We start from the raw sequence: 20,648 nt of genomic DNA, 5'->3' as shown, positions 1-20,648 counted from the left end.
TCCTTATAGAATATCAACACTGGTCCAAAATCAGAAAAGAAAAAAAAAACAATCGTGGGTTGATATCAATTTGCATTGGCGTCCCTATAAAATACCGGTATTGGTCCAAAATGTGAAAAATAATTGCGGGATGATATCAGCTTGCATGAGTGTCCCTATAAAATATTGGTACTGGTCCAAAATCCGAAAAAAAATAAAAAATACAAAAATAAAATTGTGAGATGATATCAGCTAGCATTGGTGTCCTTATAAAATATCGATATTGGTCCAAAAAATTAAAACAAATTTGTGGGATGATATCAGCTTGCATGAGTGTCCCTATAAAATATCGATACTGGTCCAAAATCAGGGGAAAAAAAAAAATAATTGTGGGATGATATCAACTTGCATTGGTGTCCTTGTAAAATATCGATATTGATCCAAAATCAGAAAAAAACAATTGCAGGATGATATCAGCTTGCATGAGTGTCCCTATAAAATATCGATACTGGTCCAAAATCAGAAAAAAACCAAAAACAATTGTGGGATGACATCAGCTTGCATTGGTGTCCTTATAAAATATCGATATTGGTCCAAAAAATTAAAAATGTATTGTGGGATGATATCAGCTTGCATGAGTGTCCCTATAAAATATCGATACTGGTCCAAAATCAGGGGAAAAGAAAAAAAATTGTGGGATGATATCAACTTGCATTGGTGTCCTTGTAAAATATCGATATTGATCCAAAATCAGAAAAAAACAATTGTGGGATGATAACAGCTTGCATCAGTGTCCTTGCAAAATATCGATATTGGTCCAAAATCAGAAAAAAAACAAATGCGGGATGATATCATCTTGCCTTGGTGTCCTTATAGAATATCAACACTGGTCCAAAATCAGGAAAAAAAACAATTGTGGGATGATATCAGCTTGCATGAGTGTCCCTATAAAATTTCGATACTGGTCCAAAATCAGGAAAAAAAACAAAAACAATTGTGGGATGATATCAGCTTGCATTGGTGTCCTTATAAAATATCGATATTGGTCCAAAAAATAAAAAAAATATTGTGGGATGATATCAGCTTGCATGAGTGTCCCTATAAAATATCGATACTGCTCCAAAATCAAGGGGAAAAAAAATAATTGTGGGATGATATCAACTTGCATTGGTGTCCTTGTAAAATATCGATATTGATCCAAAATCAGAAAAAAAAAAAATTGCGGGATGATATCATCTTGCATTGGTGTCCTTATAGAATATCAACACTGGTCCAAAATCAGAAAATAAAAAAAAAACAATCGTGGGTTGATATCAATTTGCATTGGCGTCCCTATAAAATACCGGTATTGGTCCAAAATCTGAAAAATAATTGCGGGATGATATCAGCTTGCATGAGTGTCCCTATAAAATATTGGTACTGGTCCAAAATCCGAAAAAAAATAATAATAATAATTGTGGGATGATATCAGCTTGCATTGGTGTCCTTATAAAATATCGATATTGGTCCAAAAACTTAAAAAAATATTGTGGGATGATATCAGCTTGCATGAGTGTCCCTATAAAATATCGATACTGGTCCAAAATCAGGGGGGGGGAAACAAAAAATTGTGGGATGATATCAGCTTGCATAGGTGTCCTTGTAAAATATCGATATTGATCAAAAATCAAAAAAAAAAAAAAAATTGCGGGATGATATCATCTTGCATTGGTGTCCTTATAGAATATCAACACTGGTCCAAAATCAAGGAAAAAAAACAATTGTGGGATGATATCAGCTTGCATTGGTGTCCATATAAATTACCGGTATTGGTCCAAAATCTGAAAAACAATTGTGGGATGATATCAGCTTGCATCAGTGTCCTTGTAAAATATCGATATTGGTCCAAAATCAGAAAAAAACCATTGTGGGATGATATCAGCTTGCATTGGTGTCCTTGTAAAATATCGATATTGGTCCAAAATCTGAAAAAAGACATTGTGGGATGATATCATCTTGCATTGTTGTCCCTATAAGATATTGATATTGGTCCAAAATCTGAAAAAAACAATTGTGGGATGATATCAGCTTGCATGAGTGTCCCTATAAAATATCGATACTGCTCCAAAATCAAGGGAAAAAAAATAATTGTGGGATGATATCAACTTGCATTGGTGTCCTTGTAAAATATCGATATTGATCCAAAATCAGAAAAAAAAAAAATTGCGGGATGATATCATCTTGCATTGGTGTCCTTATAGAATATCAACACTGGTCCAAAATCAGAAAATAAAAAAAAAACAATCGTGGGTTGATATCAATTTGCATTGGCGTCCCTATAAAATACCGGTATTGGTCCAAAATCTGAAAAATAATTGCGGGATGATATCAGCTTGCATGAGTGTCCCTATAAAATATTGGTACTGGTCCAAAATCCGAAAAAAAATAATAATAATAATTGTGGGATGATATCAGCTTGCATTGGTGTCCTTATAAAATATCGATATTGGTCCAAAAACTTAAAAAAATATTGTGGGATGATATCAGCTTGCATGAGTGTCCCTATAAAATATCGATACTGGTCCAAAATCAGGGGGGGGGAAACAAAAAATTGTGGGATGATATCAGCTTGCATAGGTGTCCTTGTAAAATATCGATATTGATCAAAAATCAAAAAAAAAAAAAAAATTGCGGGATGATATCATCTTGCATTGGTGTCCTTATAGAATATCAACACTGGTCCAAAATCAAGGAAAAAAAACAATTGTGGGATGATATCAGCTTGCATTGGTGTCCATATAAATTACCGGTATTGGTCCAAAATCTGAAAAACAATTGTGGGATGATATCAGCTTGCATCAGTGTCCTTGTAAAATATCGATATTGGTCCAAAATCAGAAAAAAACCATTGTGGGATGATATCAGCTTGCATTGGTGTCCTTGTAAAATATCGATATTGGTCCAAAATCTGAAAAAAGACATTGTGGGATGATATCATCTTGCATTGTTGTCCCTATAAGATATTGATATTGGTCCAAAATCTGAAAAAAACAATTGTGGGATGATATCAGCTTGCATGAGTGTCCCTATAAAATATCGATACTGGTCCAAAATCAGGGGAAAAGAAAAAAAATTGTGGGATGATATCAACTTGCATTGGTGTCCTTGTAAAATATCGATATTGATCCAAAATCAGAAAAAAACAATTGCGGGATGATATCATCTTGCGTTGGTGTCCTTATAAAATATCGATTTTGGTCCAAAATCAGAAAAAAACAATTGTGGGATGATAACAGCTTGCATCAGTGTCCTTGTAAAATATCGATATTGGTCCAAAATCAGAAAAAAAACAATTGCGGGATGATATCATCTTGCCTTGGTGTCCTTATAGAATATCAACACTGGTCCAAAATCAGGAAAAAAACAATTGTGGGATGATATCAGCTTGCATGAGTGTCCCTATAAAATATCGATACTGGTCCAAAATCAGGAAAAAAACAAAAACAATTGTGGGATGATATCAGCTTGCATTGGTGTCCTTATAAAATATCGATATTGGTCCAAAAAATAAAAAAAATATTGTGGGATGATATCAGCTTGCATGAGTGTCCCTATAAAATATCGATACTGCTCCAAAATCAAGGGGGAAAAAAAAAATTGTGGGATGATATCAACTTGCATTGGTGTCCTTGTAAAATATCGATATTGATCCAAAATCAGAAAAAAAAAATTGCGGGATGATATCATCTTGCATTGGTGTCCTTATAGAATATCAACACTGGTCCAAAATCAGAAAAGAAAAAAAAAACAATCGTGGGTTGATATCAATTTGCATTGGCGTCCCTATAAAATACCGGTATTGGTCCAAAATGTGAAAAATAATTGCGGGATGATATCAGCTTGCATGAGTGTCCCTATAAAATATTGGTACTGGTCCAAAATCCGAAAAAAAATAAAAAATACAAAAATAAAATTGTGAGATGATATAAGCTAGCATTGGTGTCCTTATAAAATATCGATATTGGTCCAAAAAATTAAAACAAATTTGTGGGATGATATCAGCTTGCATGAGTGTCCCTATAAAATATCGATACTGGTCCAAAATCAGGGGAAAAAAAAAAATAATTGTGGGATGATATCAACTTGCATTGGTGTCCTTGTAAAATATCGATATTGATCCAAAATCAGAAAAAAACAATTGCAGGATGATATCAGCTTGCATGAGTGTCCCTATAAAATATCGATACTGGTCCAAAATCAGAAAAAAACCAAAAACAATTGTGGGATGACATCAGCTTGCATTGGTGTCCTTATAAAATATCGATATTGGTCCAAAAAATTAAAAATGTATTGTGGGATGATATCAGCTTGCATGAGTGTCCCTATAAAATATCGATACTGGTCCAAAATCAGGGGAAAAGAAAAAAAATTGTGGGATGATATCAACTTGCATTGGTGTCCTTGTAAAATATCGATATTGATCCAAAATCAGAAAAAAACAATTGTGGGATGATAACAGCTTGCATCAGTGTCCTTGTAAAATATCGATATTGGTCCAAAATCAGAAAAAAAACAAATGCGGGATGATATCATCTTGCCTTGGTGTCCTTATAGAATATCAACACTGGTCCAAAATCAGGAAAAAAAACAATTGTGGGATGATATCAGCTTGCATGAGTGTCCCTATAAAATTTCGATACTGGTCCAAAATCAGGAAAAAAAACAAAAACAATTGTGGGATGATATCAGCTTGCATTGGTGTCCTTATAAAATATCGATATTGGTCCAAAAAATAAAAAAAATATTGTGGGATGATATCAGCTTGCATGAGTGTCCCTATAAAATATCGATACTGCTCCAAAATCAAGGGAAAAAAAATAATTGTGGGATGATATCAACTTGCATTGGTGTCCTTGTAAAATATCGATATTGATCCAAAATCAGAAAAAAAAAAAATTGCGGGATGATATCATCTTGCATTGGTGTCCTTATAGAATATCAACACTGGTCCAAAATCAGAAAAGAAAAAAAAAACAATCGTGGGTTGATATCAATTTGCATTGGCGTCCCTATAAAATACCGGTATTGGTCCAAAATCTGAAAAATAATTGCGGGATGATATCAGCTTGCATGAGTGTCCCTATAAAATATTGGTACTGGTCCAAAATCCGGAAAAAAAAAAAAAAATAAAAAATAAAAAAAAATTGTGGGATGATATCAGCTTGCATTGGTGTCCTTATAAAATATCGATATTGGTCCAAAAAATAAAAAAAAATATTGTGGGATGATATCAGCTTGCATGAGTGTCCCTATAAAATATCGATACTGGTCCAAAATCAGGGGAAAAAAAAAATAATTGTGGGATGATATCAACTTGCATTGGTGTCCTTGTAAAATATCGATATTGATCCAAAATCAGAAAAAAACAATTGCAGGATGATATCATCTTGCACTGGTCCAAAATCAGAAAAGAAAAAAAAAACAATCGTGGGTTGATATCAATTTGCATTGGCGTCCCTATAAATACCGGTATTGGTCCAAAATCTGAAAAACAATTGCGGGATGATATCAGCTTGCATGAGTGTCCCTATAAAATATTGGTACTGGTCCAAAATCCGGGAAAAAAAAAATAAAAAAGAAAAGAAAAAAAAAATTGTGGGATGATATCAGCTTGCATTGGTGTCCTTATAAAATATCGATATTGGTCCAAAAAATTAAAAAATTATTGTGGGATGATATCAGCTTGCATGAGTGTCCCTATAAAATATCGATACTGGTCCAAAATCAGGGGAAAAAAATAATAATTGTGGGATGATATCAACTTGCATTGGTGTCCTTGTAAAATATCGATATTGATCCAAAATCAGAAAAAAACAATTGCGGGATGATATCATCTTGCACTGGTCCAAAATCAGAAAAGAAAAAAACAATCGTGGGTTGATATCAATTTGCATTGGCGTCCCTATAAAATACCGGTATTGGTCCAAAATCTGAAAAACAATTGCGGGATGATATCAGCTTGCATGAGTGTCCCTATAAAATATTGGTACTGGTCCAAAATCCGGGAAAAAAAAAAAAAAAAGAAAAGAAAAAAAAAATTGTGGGATGATATCAGCTTGCATTGGTGTCCTTATAAAATATCGATATTGGTCCAAAAAATTAAAAAATTATTGTGGGATGATATCAGCTTGCATGAGTGTCCCTATAAAATATCGATACTGGTCCAAAATCAGGGGGGGGAAAAACAAAAAATTTGTGGGATGATATCAGCTTGCATCGGTGTCCTTGTAAAATATCGATATTGATCCAAAATCAGAAAAAAACAATTGCAGGATGATATCATCTTGCCTTGGTGTCCTTATAGAATATCAACACTGGTCCAAAATCAGGAAAAAAAAAACAATTGTGGGATGATATCAGTTTGCATCAGTGTCCTTGTAAAATATCAATATTGGTCCAAAATCAGGGGGGAAAAAAACAAAAAAATTGTGGGATGATATCAGCTTGCATCGGTGTCCTTGTAAAATATCGATATTGATCCAAAATCAGAAAAAAACAATTGCGGGATGATATCATCTTGCCTTGGTGTCTTTATAGAATATCAACACTGGTCCAAAATCAGGAAAAAAAACAATTGTGGGATGATATCAGCTTGCATGAGTATCCCTATAAAATATCGATACTGGTCCAAAATCCGGAAAAAAAAAAAAAAAAAATTGTGGGATGATATCAGCTTGCATTGGTGTCCTTATAAAATACAGATATTGGTCCAAAATCTGAAAAAAAGACATTGTGGGATGATATCATCTTGCATTGTTGTCCCTATAAGATATCGATACTGGTCCAAAATCAGGGGGGGGAAAACAAAAAAATTGTGGGATGATATCAGCTTGCATCGGTGTCCTTGTAAAATATCGATATTGATCCAAAATCAGAAAAAAAAAATTGCAGGATGATATCATCTTGCATTGGTGTCCTTATAGAATATCAACACTGGTCCAAAATCAGGGGAAAAAACAATTGTGGGATGATATCAGCTTGCATTGGTGTCCTTATAAAATATCAATACTGGTCCAAAATCAGAAAAGAAAAAAAAACAATTGTGGGATGATATCAGTTTGCATTGGTGTCCTTATAAAATATCGATATTGGTCCAAAAAATAAAAAAAAATATTGTGGGATGATATCAGCTTGCATGAGTGTCCCTATAAAATATCGATAATGGTCCAAAATCAGGGGGAAAAAAATAAAAAATTGTGGGATGATATCAACTTGCATTGGTGTCCTTGTAAAATATCGATATTGATCCAAAATCAGAAAAAAAAACAATTGCGGGATGATATCATCTTGCACTGGTCCAAAATCAGAAAAGAAAAAAAAAAACAATCGTGGGTTGATATCAATTTGCATTGGCGTCCCTATAAAATACCGGTATTGGTCCAAAATCTGAAAAACAATTGCGGGATGATATCAGCTTGCATGAGTGTCCCTATAAAATATTGGTACTGGTCCAAAATCCGGGGAAAAAAAAAGAAAAAAAGAAAAAAAAAAAGAAATTGTGGGATGATATCAGCTTGCATTGGTGTCCTTATAAAATATCGATATTGGTCCAAAAAATTAAAAAATTATTGTGGGATGATATCAGCTTGATGAGTGTCCCTATAAAATATCGATACTGGTCCAAAATCAGGGGGGGGAAAAACAAAAAAATTGTGGGATGATATCAGCTTGCATCGGTGTCCTTGTAAAATATCGATATTGATCCAAAATCAGAAAAAAACAATTGCGGGATGATATCATCTTGCATTGGTGTCCTTATAGAATATCAACACTGGTCCAAAATCAGGAAGAAAAAAACAATTGTGGGATGATATCAGTTTGCATCAGTGTCCTTGTAAAATATCAATATTGGTCCAAAATCAGGGGGTAAAAAAACAAAAAAATTGTGGGATGATATCAGCTTGCATCGGTGTCCTTGTAAAATATCGATATTGATCCAAAATCAGAAAAAAACAATTGCGGGATGATATCATCTTGCCTTGGTGTCTTTATAGAATATCAACACTGGTCCAAAATCAGGAAAAAAAACAATTGTGGGATGATATCAGCTTGCATGAGTGTCCCTATAAAATATTGGTACTGGTCCAAAATCCGAAAAAAAAAATAAAAAAATTGTGGGATGATATCAGCTTGCATTGGTGTCCTTATAAAATACAGATATTGGTCCAAAATCTGAAAAAAAGACATTGTGGGATGATATCATCTTGCATTGTTGTCCCTATAAGATATCGATACTGGTCCAAAATCAGGGGGGAAAAAACAAAAAAATTGTGGGATGATATCAGCTTGCATCGGTGTCCTTGTAAAATATCGATATTGATCCAAAATCAGAAAAAAAAAATTGCAGGATGATATCATCTTGCATTGGTGTCCTTATAGAATATCAACACTGGTCCAAAATCAGGAAAAAAAACAATTGTGGGATGATATCAGCTTGCATTGGTGTCCTTATAAAATATCAACACTGGTCCAAAATCAGAAAAGAAAAAAAAAACAATTGTGGGATGATATCAGTTTGCTTTGGCATCCCTATAGAATACCGGTATTGGTCCAAAATCTGAAAAACAATTGTGGGATGATATCAGCTTGCATGAGTGTCCCTATAAAATATCGATCCTGGTCCAAAATCAGAAAAAAAGAAAAAAAAAATTGTGGGATGATATCAGCTTGCATTGGTGTCCTTATAAAATATCGATATTGGTCCAAAAAATTAAAAAAGATATTGTGGGATGATTTCAGCATGCATTAGTGTCCCTATAAAATATCGACACTGGTCCAAAATCAGGGCTGAAAAAACAAAAAAATTGTGGGATGATATCAGCTTGCATCGGTGTCCTTGTAAAATATCGATATTGATCCAAAATCAGAAGAAAAAAAATTGCGGGATGATATCATCTTGCATTGGTGTCCTTATAGAATATCAACACTGGTCCAAAATCAGGGGAAAAAAAACAATTGTGGGATGATATCATCTTGCATTGGTTTCCTTATAGAATATCAACACTGGTCCAAAATCAGGAAAAAAAAAACAATTGTGGGATGATATCATCTTGCATTGGTGTCCTAATAGAATATCAAGACTGGTCCAAAATCAGAAAAGAAAAAAAAAACAATTGTAGGATGATATCAGTTTGCATTGGCATCCCTATAGAATACCGGTATTGGTCCAAAATCTGAAAAACAATTGTGGAATGATATCAGCTTGCATGAGTGTCCCTATAAAATATCGTTATTGGTCCAAAAAATGAAAAAATAATTGTGGGGTGATATCAGCTTGCATTAGTGTCCCTATAAAATATTGATACTGGTCCAAAATCCGAAAAAAAACCCCAAAAACATTCAGCTTGCATTGGTGTCCTTATAAAATATCGATATTGGTCAAAAAAAAAAACAAAAAAAAAATTGTGGGATGATATCAGCTTTCATTGGTGTCCTTATAAAATATCGATATTGGTCCAAAAAATGAAAAAATAATTGTGGGATGATATCAGCTTGCATCGGTGTCCTTGTAAAATATCGATATTGATCCAAAATCAGAAAGAAAATAATTGCGGGATGATATCATCTTGCATTGGTGTCCTTATAGAATATCAAGACTGGTCCAAAATCAGAAAAGAAAAAAAAAACAATTGTGGGATGATATCAGCTTGCATGAGTGTCCCTATAAAATATCGTTATTGGTCCAAAAAATGAAAAAATAATTGTGGGGTGATATCAGCTTGCATTAGTGTCCCTATGAAATATTGATACTGGTCCAAAATCCGAAAAAAACCCCAAAAACATTCAGCTTGCATTGGTGTCCTTATAAAATATCGATATTGGTCAAAAAAAAATAATAAAAAAAATTGTGGGATGATATCAGCTTGCATCGGTGTCCTTGTAAAATATCGATATTGATCCAAAATCAGAAAGAAAATAATTGCGGGATGATATCATCTTGCATTGGTGTCCTTATAAAATACCGGTATTGGTCCAAAATCTGAAAAATAATTGTGGGATGATATCAGCTTGCATGAGTGTCCCTATAAAATATCGACACTGGTCCAAAATCCGAAAAAAAAAAAAAAAAAAAAAAAAAAAAGCAATTGTGGGATGATATCAGCTTGCATTGGTGTCCTTATAAAATATCGATATTGGTCCAAAAAATGAAAAAATAATTGTGGGGTGATATCAGCTTGCATTAGTGTCCCTATAAAATATTGATACTGGTCCAAAATCCGGGGGAAAAAAAATAATTGTGGTATGATATCAGCTTGTGTCCTTATAAAATATCGATATTGGTCCAAAAAATAAAAAATAAAAATAAAAAAAAATTGTGGGATGATATCAGCTTGCATTGGTGTCCTTATAAAATATCGATATTGGTCCAAAAAAAAAAATAAAAAAATAAAAAAAAATTGTGGGATGATATCAGCTTGCATTGGTGTCCTTATAAAATATCGATATTGGTCCAAAAAATAAAAAAATAAAATAAAAAAATAAAATTGTGGGATGATATCAGCTTGCATTGGTGTCCTTATAAAATATCGATATTGGTCGAAAAAAATAAAAAAAAAAATAAAAAAAAATTGTGGGATGATATCAGCTTGCATTGGTGTCCTTATAAAATATCGATATTGGTCCAAAAAATGAAAAAATAATTGTGGGGTGATATCAGCTTGCATTGGTGTCCTTATAAAATATTGATATTGGTCCAAAAAAAAATAATTAAAAAAAAAAAAAAAAAATTGTGGGATGATATCAGCTTGCATTGGTGTCCTTATAAAATATCGATATTGGTCCAAAAAAATGAAAAAATAATTGTGGGATGATATCATCTTGCATTGGTGTCTCGATCAAATATCACTATTGGTCCAATATTTGTGGGATGATATCAGCTTGGAGGGTGTCCATGTTCATGCCACTATTAGACTTTGTTTTTTGTCCCAATCAAATATCAATATTAGTCCAATATCAGAAAAAACAATTATGCAATGATATCAGCTTGCATAGGTGTCCCAATCAAATATCAATATCAGAATCAGAATATTGGTCATGTATCAGAAAAAAACAAGTATAGGATGATATCAGCTTGCATGAGTGTATCGATACTGGTCCAAAATCAGGGGGGGGGGAAAAAAAAAAATTGTGGGATGCTATTAGCTTGCATCAGTGTCCTTGTAAAATATCGATATTGATCCAAAATCAGAAGAAAAAAAATTGCGGGATGATATCATCTTGCATTGGTGTCCTTATAGAATATCAACACTGGTCCAAAATCAGGAAAAAAAACAATTGTGGGATGATATCAGCTTGCATTGGTGTCCTTATAAAATATCAATACTGGTCCAAAATCAGAAAAGAAAAAAAAACAATTGTGGGATGATATCAGTTTGCATGAGTGTCCCTATAAAATATCGACACTGGTCCAAAATCAAAAAAAAAAAAAAAAAAAAAAAATCGTGGGATGATATCAGCTTGTATTGGTGTCCTTATAAAATATCGATATTGGTAAAAAAAAAAAAAAAAAACATAAATTGTGGGATGATATCAGTTTGCATTGGTGTCCTTATAAAATATCGATTTTGGTCAAAAAAAAAAACAAAAAAAAAATTGTGGGATGATATCAGCTTGCATTGGTGTCCTTATAAAATATCAATATTGGTCCAAAATCAGAAAGAAAAAAATTGCGGGTTGATATCATCTTGCATTGGTGTCCTTATAGAATATCAAGACTGGTCCAAAATCAGAAAAGAAAAGAAAACAATTGTGGGATGATATCAGTTTGCATTGGCGTCCCTATAAAATACCGGTATTGGTCCAAAATTTGAAAAACAATTGTGGGATGATATCAGCTTGCATGAGTGTCCCTATAAAATATCGATATTGGTCCAAAAAATGAAATAATAATTGTGGGGTGATATCAGCTGGCATTAGTGTCCCTATAAAATATTGATACTGGTCCAAAATCCGAAGAAAAAAAGAAAGAAAAAAAAAAAATTCAGCTTGCATTGGTTTCCTTATAAAATATCGATTTTGGTCAAAAAAAAATTAAAAAAAAAAAAAAAAAATTGTGGGATGATATCAGTTTGCATTGGTGTCCTTATAAAATATCGATATTGGTCCAAAAAATGAAAAAATTATTGTGGGATGATATCATCTTGCATTGGTGTCTCGATCAAATATCACTATTGGTCCAATATTTGTGGGATGATATCAGCTTGGAGGGTGTCCATGTTCATGTATCAGAAAAAAACAAGTATAGGATGATATCAGCTTGCATGGATGTCCCAAACAAATATCGATATTGTTCCAAAATCAATAAAAAAAAAAACATTATGAAATAATATTAGCTTGCATGGGTGTTCCAAACAAATATCGATATCAGAAAAAAACAAGTATGGGATGATATCAGCTTGCAAAGTGAGGTGTCGTGCGTGTGTCTTGCAGGATACGGTATCGGCCTGCCGCAGGGATCGCCTCTGACCCGCAACGTGTCGGAGTTTGTGAGCCGCTACAAGTCTGACGGCTTCATGGACATGCTGCATGACAAGTGGTACAAGGTGGTGCCTTGTGGGAAGCGCGTCTTCGCCGTCACCGAGGTCAGTGTGTGTGTGTGTGTGTGTGTGTGTGTGTGTGTGTGTGTGTGTGTGTGTGTGTGTGTGTGTGTGTTCTTGTATTTCTACCATTCTTGAGACTTCAACAAGGAAAAGTACCTTCCACAAGTGATGGCATAAAACATGGTCCTGATACGGAAAACCATTGCATCTAATAGAGAGCCAAATACTAGAGTCTGTGAACATTGCTCCAAAGTCAGGATTTTTTTTTATTACAAAAGTAAACATTGACAGGTGCAAAGGCATCAAGACGGCAGCTAAAGAAGGACTTCCCTATTCATCCCCGAAAAAGAGGGATTTTTCAAATTGACTGTGTGTCGGTTTTAAAAGTGCTCCCCTTTCTGGCCAACATATGAAATAACAAGTGTAAGAAATGGAAATGCGCCCCCCTTTGGCCAAAATGTATTTAAAAATAAATAAATAAATATGCATATAGAGACATACTGTAATAACTTGAAGTAAATAATGAAGATTAAAAAACAATTACAAAAAAATTAAATAAATGAACTAAAAGCAGTCTTTTTCTCACAATGTGTCGACTTTGTTGCAATTTCTCATGTTCTTTCTGTGTCTGTAATATTGCAATATTTTCTCGTAAAATTATTACTTTTTTTTTGTAAAATTGTTACTTTTTAATGCGATACAGTGACACTTGTCCTTTAAAATTCGGACATTTATCACGATTTTGCCAATTTTTTTGTAAAACAGTGACATTCTTTGAGTAAAATTCAGATTATTATTATAATATCGCCAACATTTTTAAAGTTTTCTTATACAATTGTGACTTTTGTTGAGTAAAATGACGACCCTTTCATTAAAATTGTCAAAATGTTAAGCTTTTCTTGTAAAATTGCGACTGTTGTTGAGTAAAATTCCAACTTGTATCATAACATTGCACAGATGTTCAGTTTTTTTTGTGTTGAGTAAAATGACGACTTTTGTTATGATACTGCCAAAATTCTAAGTTTTTCTTGTGAAACTGGGAACTTTTTCTTGTGAAATTCCAACTCATTTTTCACAACAAGCTTTTTTATATTTGCATAGTATGTATATATTATTAATGTTGTAAATACACTTCTTTATATATCTAGAAAACGTGGTCCTAAAGTGGTAGGCATTTTTCTCAGGTCTCAAGAAGGTGACAAATACAAGAATGCAAGTGTGTGTGTGTGTGTGTGTGTGTGTGTGTGTGTGTGTGTGTGTGTGTGTGTGTGTGTTCTTGTATTTCTACCATTTTTGAGACTTCAACAAGGAAAAGTACCTTCCACAAGTGATGGCATAAAACATGGTCCTGATACGGAAAACCATTGCATCTAACAGAGAGCCAAATACTAGAGTCTGTGAACATTGCTCCAAAGTCAGGATTTTTTTTTTTTACAAAAGTAAACATTGACAGGTGCAAAGGCATCAAGACGGCAGCTAAAGAAGGACTTCCCTATTCATCCCCGAAAAGGAGGGATTTTTCAAATTGACTGTGTGTCGGTTCTAAAAGTGCTCCCCCTTATGGCCAACATATGAAATAACAAGTGGGTGTAAGAAATGGAAATGCGCCCCCCTTTGGCCAAAATGTATTTAAAAATAAATAAATAAATATGTATATAGAGACATACTGTAATAACTTGAAGTAAATAATGAAGATTAAAAAACAATTACAAAAAATAAATAAATGAACTAAAAGCAGTCTTTTTCTCACAATGTGTCGACTTTGTTGCATTTTCTCGTTCTTTCTGTGTCTGTAATATTGCAATATTTTCTCGTAAAATTATTCCTTTTTTTTTGTAAAATTGTTACTTTTTAATGCGATACAGTGACACTTGTCCTTTAAAATTCGGACATTTATCACGATTTTGCCAATTTTGTTGTTGTTCTTGTAAAACAGTGACATTCTTTGAGTAAAATTCAGATTATTATTATAATATCGCCAACATTTTTAAAGTTTTCTTATACAATTGTGACTTTTGTTGAGTAAAATTACGACTCTTTCACTAAAATTGCCAAAATGTTAAGCTTTTCTTGTAAAATTGCGACTGTTGTTGAGTAAAATTCCAACTTTTATCATAAAATTGCACAGTTTTTCTTGTGTTGAGTAAAATGACGACTTTTATTATAATACTGCCAAAATTCTAAGTTTTTCTTGTGAAACTGGGAACTTTTTCTTGTGAAATTCCAACTAATTTTTCACAACAAGCTTTTTTATGTTTGCATAGTATGTATATATTATTAATGTTGTAAATACACTTCTTTATATATCTAGAAAACGTGCTCCTAAAGTGGTAGGCATTTTTCTCAGGTCTCAAGAAGGTGACAAATACAAGAATGCAAGTGTGTGTGTGCGTGTGTGTGTGTGTGTGTCTGTGTGTGTTCTTGTATTTCTACCATTCTTGAGACTTCAACAAGGAAAAGTACCTTCCACAAGAGATGGCATAAAACATGGTCCTGATACGGAAAACCATTGCATCTAATAGAGAGCCAAATACTAGAGTCTGTGAACATTGCTCCAAAGTCAGGATTTTTTTTGACAAAAGTAAACATTGTTAGGTGCAAAGGCATCAAGACGGCAGCTAAAGAAGGACTTCCCTATTCATCCCCGAAAAGGAGGGATTTTTTCAAATTGACTGTGTGTCGGTTTTAAAAGTGCTCCCCCTTCTGGCCAACATATGAAATAACAAGTGTAAGAAATGGAAATGCGCCCCCCTTTGGCCAAAATGTATTTAAAAATAAATAAATAAATATGTATATAGAGACATACTGTAATAACTTGAAGTAAATAATGAAGATTAAAAAACAATTACAAAAAATAAAATAAATGAACTAAAAGCAGTCTTTTTCTCACAATGTGTCGACTTTGTTGCAATTTCTCATGTTCTTTCTGTGTCTGTAATATTGCAATATTTTCTCGTAAAATTATTACTTTTGTTTGTAAAATTGTTACTTTTTAATGCAATACGGTGACACTTGTCCTTTAAAATTCGGACATTTATCACGATTTTGCCAATTTTTTTGTAAAACAGTGACATTTTTTGCGTAAAATTCAGATTATTATTATAACATCGCCAACATTTTTAAAGTTTTCTTATACAATCGTGACTTTTGTTGAGTAAAATCACGACTCTTTCATTAAAATTGCCAAAATGTTAAGCTTTTCTTGTAAAAGTGCGACTGTTGTTGAGTAAAATTCCAACTTTTATCATAATATTGCACAGTTTTTCTTGTGTTGAGTAAAATGATGACTTTTATTATAATACTGCCAAAATTCTAAGTTTTTCTTGTGAAACTGGGAACTTTTTCTTGTGAAATTCCAACTCATTTTTCACAACAAGCTTTTTTATATTTGCATAGTATGTATATATTATTAATGTTGTAAATACACTTCTTTATATATCTAGAAAACGTGGTCCTAAAGTGGTAGGCATTTTTCTCAGGTCTCAAGAAGGCGACAAATACAAGAATAAAAGTGTGTGTGTGTGTGTGTGTGTGTGTGTGTGTTCTTGTATTTCTACCATTCTTGAGACTTCAACAAGGAAAAGTACCTTCCACAAGTGATGGCATAAAACATGGTCCTGATACGGAAAACCATTGCATCTAACAGAGAGCCAAATACTAGAGTCTGTGAACATTGCTCCAAAGTCAGGATTTTTTTTTTTACAAAAGTAAACATTGACAGGTGCAAAGGCATCAAGACGGCAGCTAAAGAAGGACTTCCCTATTCATCCCCGAAAAGGAGGGATTTTTCAAATTGACTGTGTGTCGGTTCTAAAAGGGCTCCCCCTTCTGGCCAACATATGAAATAACAAGTGGGTGTAAGAAATGGAAATGCGCCCCCTTTGGCCAAAATGTATTTAAAAATAAATAAATAAATATGTATATAGAGACATACTGTAATAACTTGAAGTAAATAATGAAGATTAAAAAACAATTACAAAAATAAAAATAAAAATAAATAAATGAACTAAAAGCAGTCTTTTTCTCACAATGTGTCGACTTTGTTGCAATTTCTCATGTTCTTTCTGTGTCTGTAATATTGCAATATTTTCTCGTAAAATTATTCCTTTTTTTTTGGAAAATTCTTTCATTTTTAATGCAATACAGTGACACTTGTCCTTTAAAATTCGGACATTTATCACGATTTTGCCAATTTTTTTGTAAAACAGTGACATTCTTTGAGTAAAATTCAGATTATTATTATAATATCGCCAACATTTTTAAAGTTTTCTTATACAATTGTGACTTTTGTTGAGTAAAATCACGACTTTTTCATTAAAATTGCCAAAATGTTTAGCTTTTCTTGTAAAATTGCGACTGTTGTTGAGTAAAATTCCAACTTTTATCATAATATTGCACAGATGTTCAGTTTTTCTTGTGTTGAGTAAAATGACGACTTTTATTATAATACTGCCAAAATTCTAAGTTTTTCTTGTGAAACTGGGAACTTTTTCTTGTGAAATTCCAACTCATTTTTCACAACAAGCTTTTTTATATTTGCATAGTATGTATATATTATTAATGTTGCAAATACACTACTTTATATATCCAGAAAGCGTGATCCTAAAGTGGTAAGCATTTTTCTCAGGTCTCAAGAAGGTGACAAATACAAGAATGCAAGTGTGTGTGTGTGTGTGTGTGTGTGTGTGTTTGTGTGTGTGTGTGTGTGCGTGCTGCGTTCAAAGACAGGACCAGAGCACCTGCCAGCGCAGTGTCTCACAGCATTATGTGATATTACCAGGACATGTCTGCACGCATGAATGAGCACAACTATAGTTTGCTGTGTGGCTCTCACTCACATCACAGATATTTTTAGGCGGGGGAATAGTCGGGCGGCGACCGCTTAGGTCTGATAAGTCCAACCCAACTCGCAATTACTCTTCCAGCGACACGTGAAATAAGACGATAAATGGACTTCATTACTGAAATAGCAAGCAGCGCATGAGTGGATTTTTGTTTTTGTCCCGTTGTGCTTGCTCTTGTTGCTAGGCAGACTTCGTGAGGCATTTGCAGATCATAGTCCAGTCCCACCCATATCACTACTGCAAAAACAACACCCTTAATCATGTTTTGGTATCATTTTGTAGGCGTGTCCTGATCCGATATCAGCAACAAAAAGAAGTATTGAATGATATCAGCTTGCATGTAGAATATTCGATATAAGCTGCGATACAAGCAGTCATATTTATTAACAGTGGCCTGATCCTATATTGGTTTCAGTCGGATATCCGCAAAAAAAAAAGTATCGGATGATATCTGTCATGACTTGGTCCTGGGTGTTTGCTTTTCCGGAATGCAACGGAAAGTTGGCTCGGGCGAGACGGGAATGTGAGTACATGATTGTTTATTACTATCAAAAAAAAGTACAAACGAAAAGCGCGGAGAACAAACTATGAAACCAAATACTTGCACAAAGGCAGAAACTATGAACAAACAACAAAAAACACTAACTGTAGCATCAATAAACAAAAAAACTTACTTGGCATGGACTAAAAGGAGCAGCGTGAACGATGGACATGAAATCAAGTGTCAGGAATGTGGGGTGTCGCCAGCAAGACAAACTGAAAACAATGAACTTAAATACTACAGACGTGATTAACGAAAACAGGTGCGTGACTCAAAACGTGAAGCAGGTGCGTGACGTGACAGGTGAAAACTAATGGGTTGCTATGGTGACAAAACAAACAAAAGTGCACAAAAAGTCCAAAAACAAAATCGAACATGACTAAAACAAAACATGATCACACAGACATGACAGATATCAGCTTACATGGAACATGTCCGATACAAGCAGTCATATTTATTAACAGTGGCCTGATCATTATAAAAAAAAAAGTATCGGATGATATCAGCTTACAGGTAACATGTCCAATACAAGTAGTCCTATTTATTAATGGTGTCCCAATTTGATATCAGAAAAAAAACAAAAACGAATGTCAGATGATATTATCGTGCATGTAAAATGTATAATGCAAGCAGTCCTATTTATTAATATATATATATATATATATATATATATATATATATATATATATATATATATATATATATATATATATATATATATATTAATATATTGTATATTGTATCAGCATGTGGCGGCATGCTGATACAATTTCGCTGCGCTTGTTGAGGGATGACAGGTCTGGACGGTAAATAATAAACAGTTTCTCTTTCAAGCATAGGTTGCATCTTTTATTACCACTATTGTAAGGTGTGCCGGATGCGAGAATTTGCCATGTTATTGAATATTCAACATTATCAGAAACGTGTGAACTCGTTGGGAGTTTCCTCCTCTCCCAGCTCGCTAGCCTCAACCTGAACCTTGGTATTTACCGTGATGACGGACTGGCAGTGTGTCGCGCCTCGCCAAGGAGCAGCGAGAATACCAAGAAGCGCATATGCCAAATTTTCAAAGAGAACGGCCTACGGATCACGATTGAAGCCAACAAGCAAACCGTCAACTTCCTCGACGTCACTTTCAACCTGAGAAATAACAGCTACCAACCATTCACGAAACCCAACACAACACTCCAATACGTGCACCATGACAGCAACCACCCACCCACCACCACGAAAAGAATACCTACCGGAATTAATAAAAGGCTATCGATGCTGTCATCTAGCAAAGCTGAATTTGACCAAGCAACCCCCCCGTACCAAAAAGCCCTTGATGAAAGCGGATACAATTTCACCCTCACCTATGAACCCACGCCAGAAAACCAACCAAAAAAGAACAGAAAACGAAACAACATCATCTAGTACAACCCCCCATACAGCAAAAACGTCTCAACTAACATTGGCCACAATTTCCTCACTCTGATTGACAAACACTTTCCCAAAGACAACACCCTAAGAAAAGTATTCAACAAGAACAACATTAAATTGAGCTACAGCTGTATGAACAATATACGACAAATCATCTCAAACCACAACAAAACAATTGCAAATGAGCCGTCGGCCCCCGGACAGAACGACTCCAAAACCAACAAAGGCTGCAACTGCCGCAAGAAACCTGATTGCCCTCTCAACGGGGGGTGCTTACAAACATCAGTTGTTTACCAATCTAAGGTAACACCCAAGGACATTAACACATCCGACACATATGTAGGATTAACCGAGGGAGAGTTCAAAACCAGATGGAACAATCACAAGGCTTCTTTCAGGAACCAAAACCTTGCGGAATACCACAGAACTCAGCAAACACATTTGGGACCTCAAAGACAATAATGTTGAATATTCAATAACATGGCAAATTCTTGCATCCAGCACACCTTACAATAGTGGTAATAAAAGATGCAACCTATGCTTGAAAGAGAAACTGTTTATTATTTACCGTCCAGACCTGTCATCCCTCAACAAGCGCAGCGAAATTGTATCAGCATGCCGCCACAGACGGAAACACCTCCTAGGTAACACACGAGCCAATCACCACGCCCCTACGCCAGCCTGTACCCACCCACTCTGTGCCCTATATAAACCATGGTACGTGAATGCTTCCATTAAAATCTCCTGATGATTGAGGGAACCCCTCATGAAACAGGCCTGTAGAGATGAAGTAGTCTTGTGATTTTTTTCCACACATACATATATATATATATATATATATTAGGGTTGTACGGTATACCGGTATTAGTATAGTACGGCGATACTAATGAATCATTTTCTGTACTATACCGACTACTATACTAGTAGTACTATACTATACGGTACGGTACTGTGCGGTACTATACTAGACTAACGTACCAGTCCCGCACTAATGAGCACCTGAGGACTATTTAATCCTCCCCGATTAGTTGGTTGTTGGAGTTACACAGTGGAGTTACATGGTCAGTTGTATTGGTTGTGCTAGTTAGCTCTCAGTCAAGCTTAGCTTTTCATGCCACAGCTTCTCCCGTGCTTTTCTGTGCATCTTTCCTGCTGCACTTGTCTTTTGTTCCTGTATATTAAATACCCATTGACTCGCAAGAAACATATACGTTAGTTTATGGCATTAAGGTTTTTTTGACTTTGTCAGAAACCTCCTTCGCAGGCCCGCAGGCCACGCCCCCC

At 34.4% G+C, this 20,648-nt stretch overlaps 1 protein-coding gene across 1 annotated transcript in view; it reads left to right on the top strand.

Annotated features, from left to right (window-relative positions):
* Positions 1 to 20,648, top strand: part of grin3ba (glutamate receptor, ionotropic, N-methyl-D-aspartate 3Ba) — a 494,405-nt gene that overhangs the window by 441,137 nt on the left and 32,620 nt on the right. The window contains exon 9 of the mRNA XM_061969217.1: positions 12,448 to 12,599. Within this exon, the coding sequence (XP_061825201.1) occupies positions 12,448 to 12,599 (152 nt within the window). The remainder of the gene's footprint in view (positions 1 to 12,447; positions 12,600 to 20,648) is intronic.

Source organism: Nerophis lumbriciformis, linkage group LG08 (assembly GCF_033978685.3).
Source record: "Nerophis lumbriciformis linkage group LG08, RoL_Nlum_v2.1, whole genome shotgun sequence".
Taxonomy (NCBI): domain Eukaryota; kingdom Metazoa; phylum Chordata; class Actinopteri; order Syngnathiformes; family Syngnathidae; genus Nerophis; species Nerophis lumbriciformis.
Note: the sequence above shows the minus strand (reverse complement) of the source record. Positions and strands in the feature narration are given on the sequence as shown.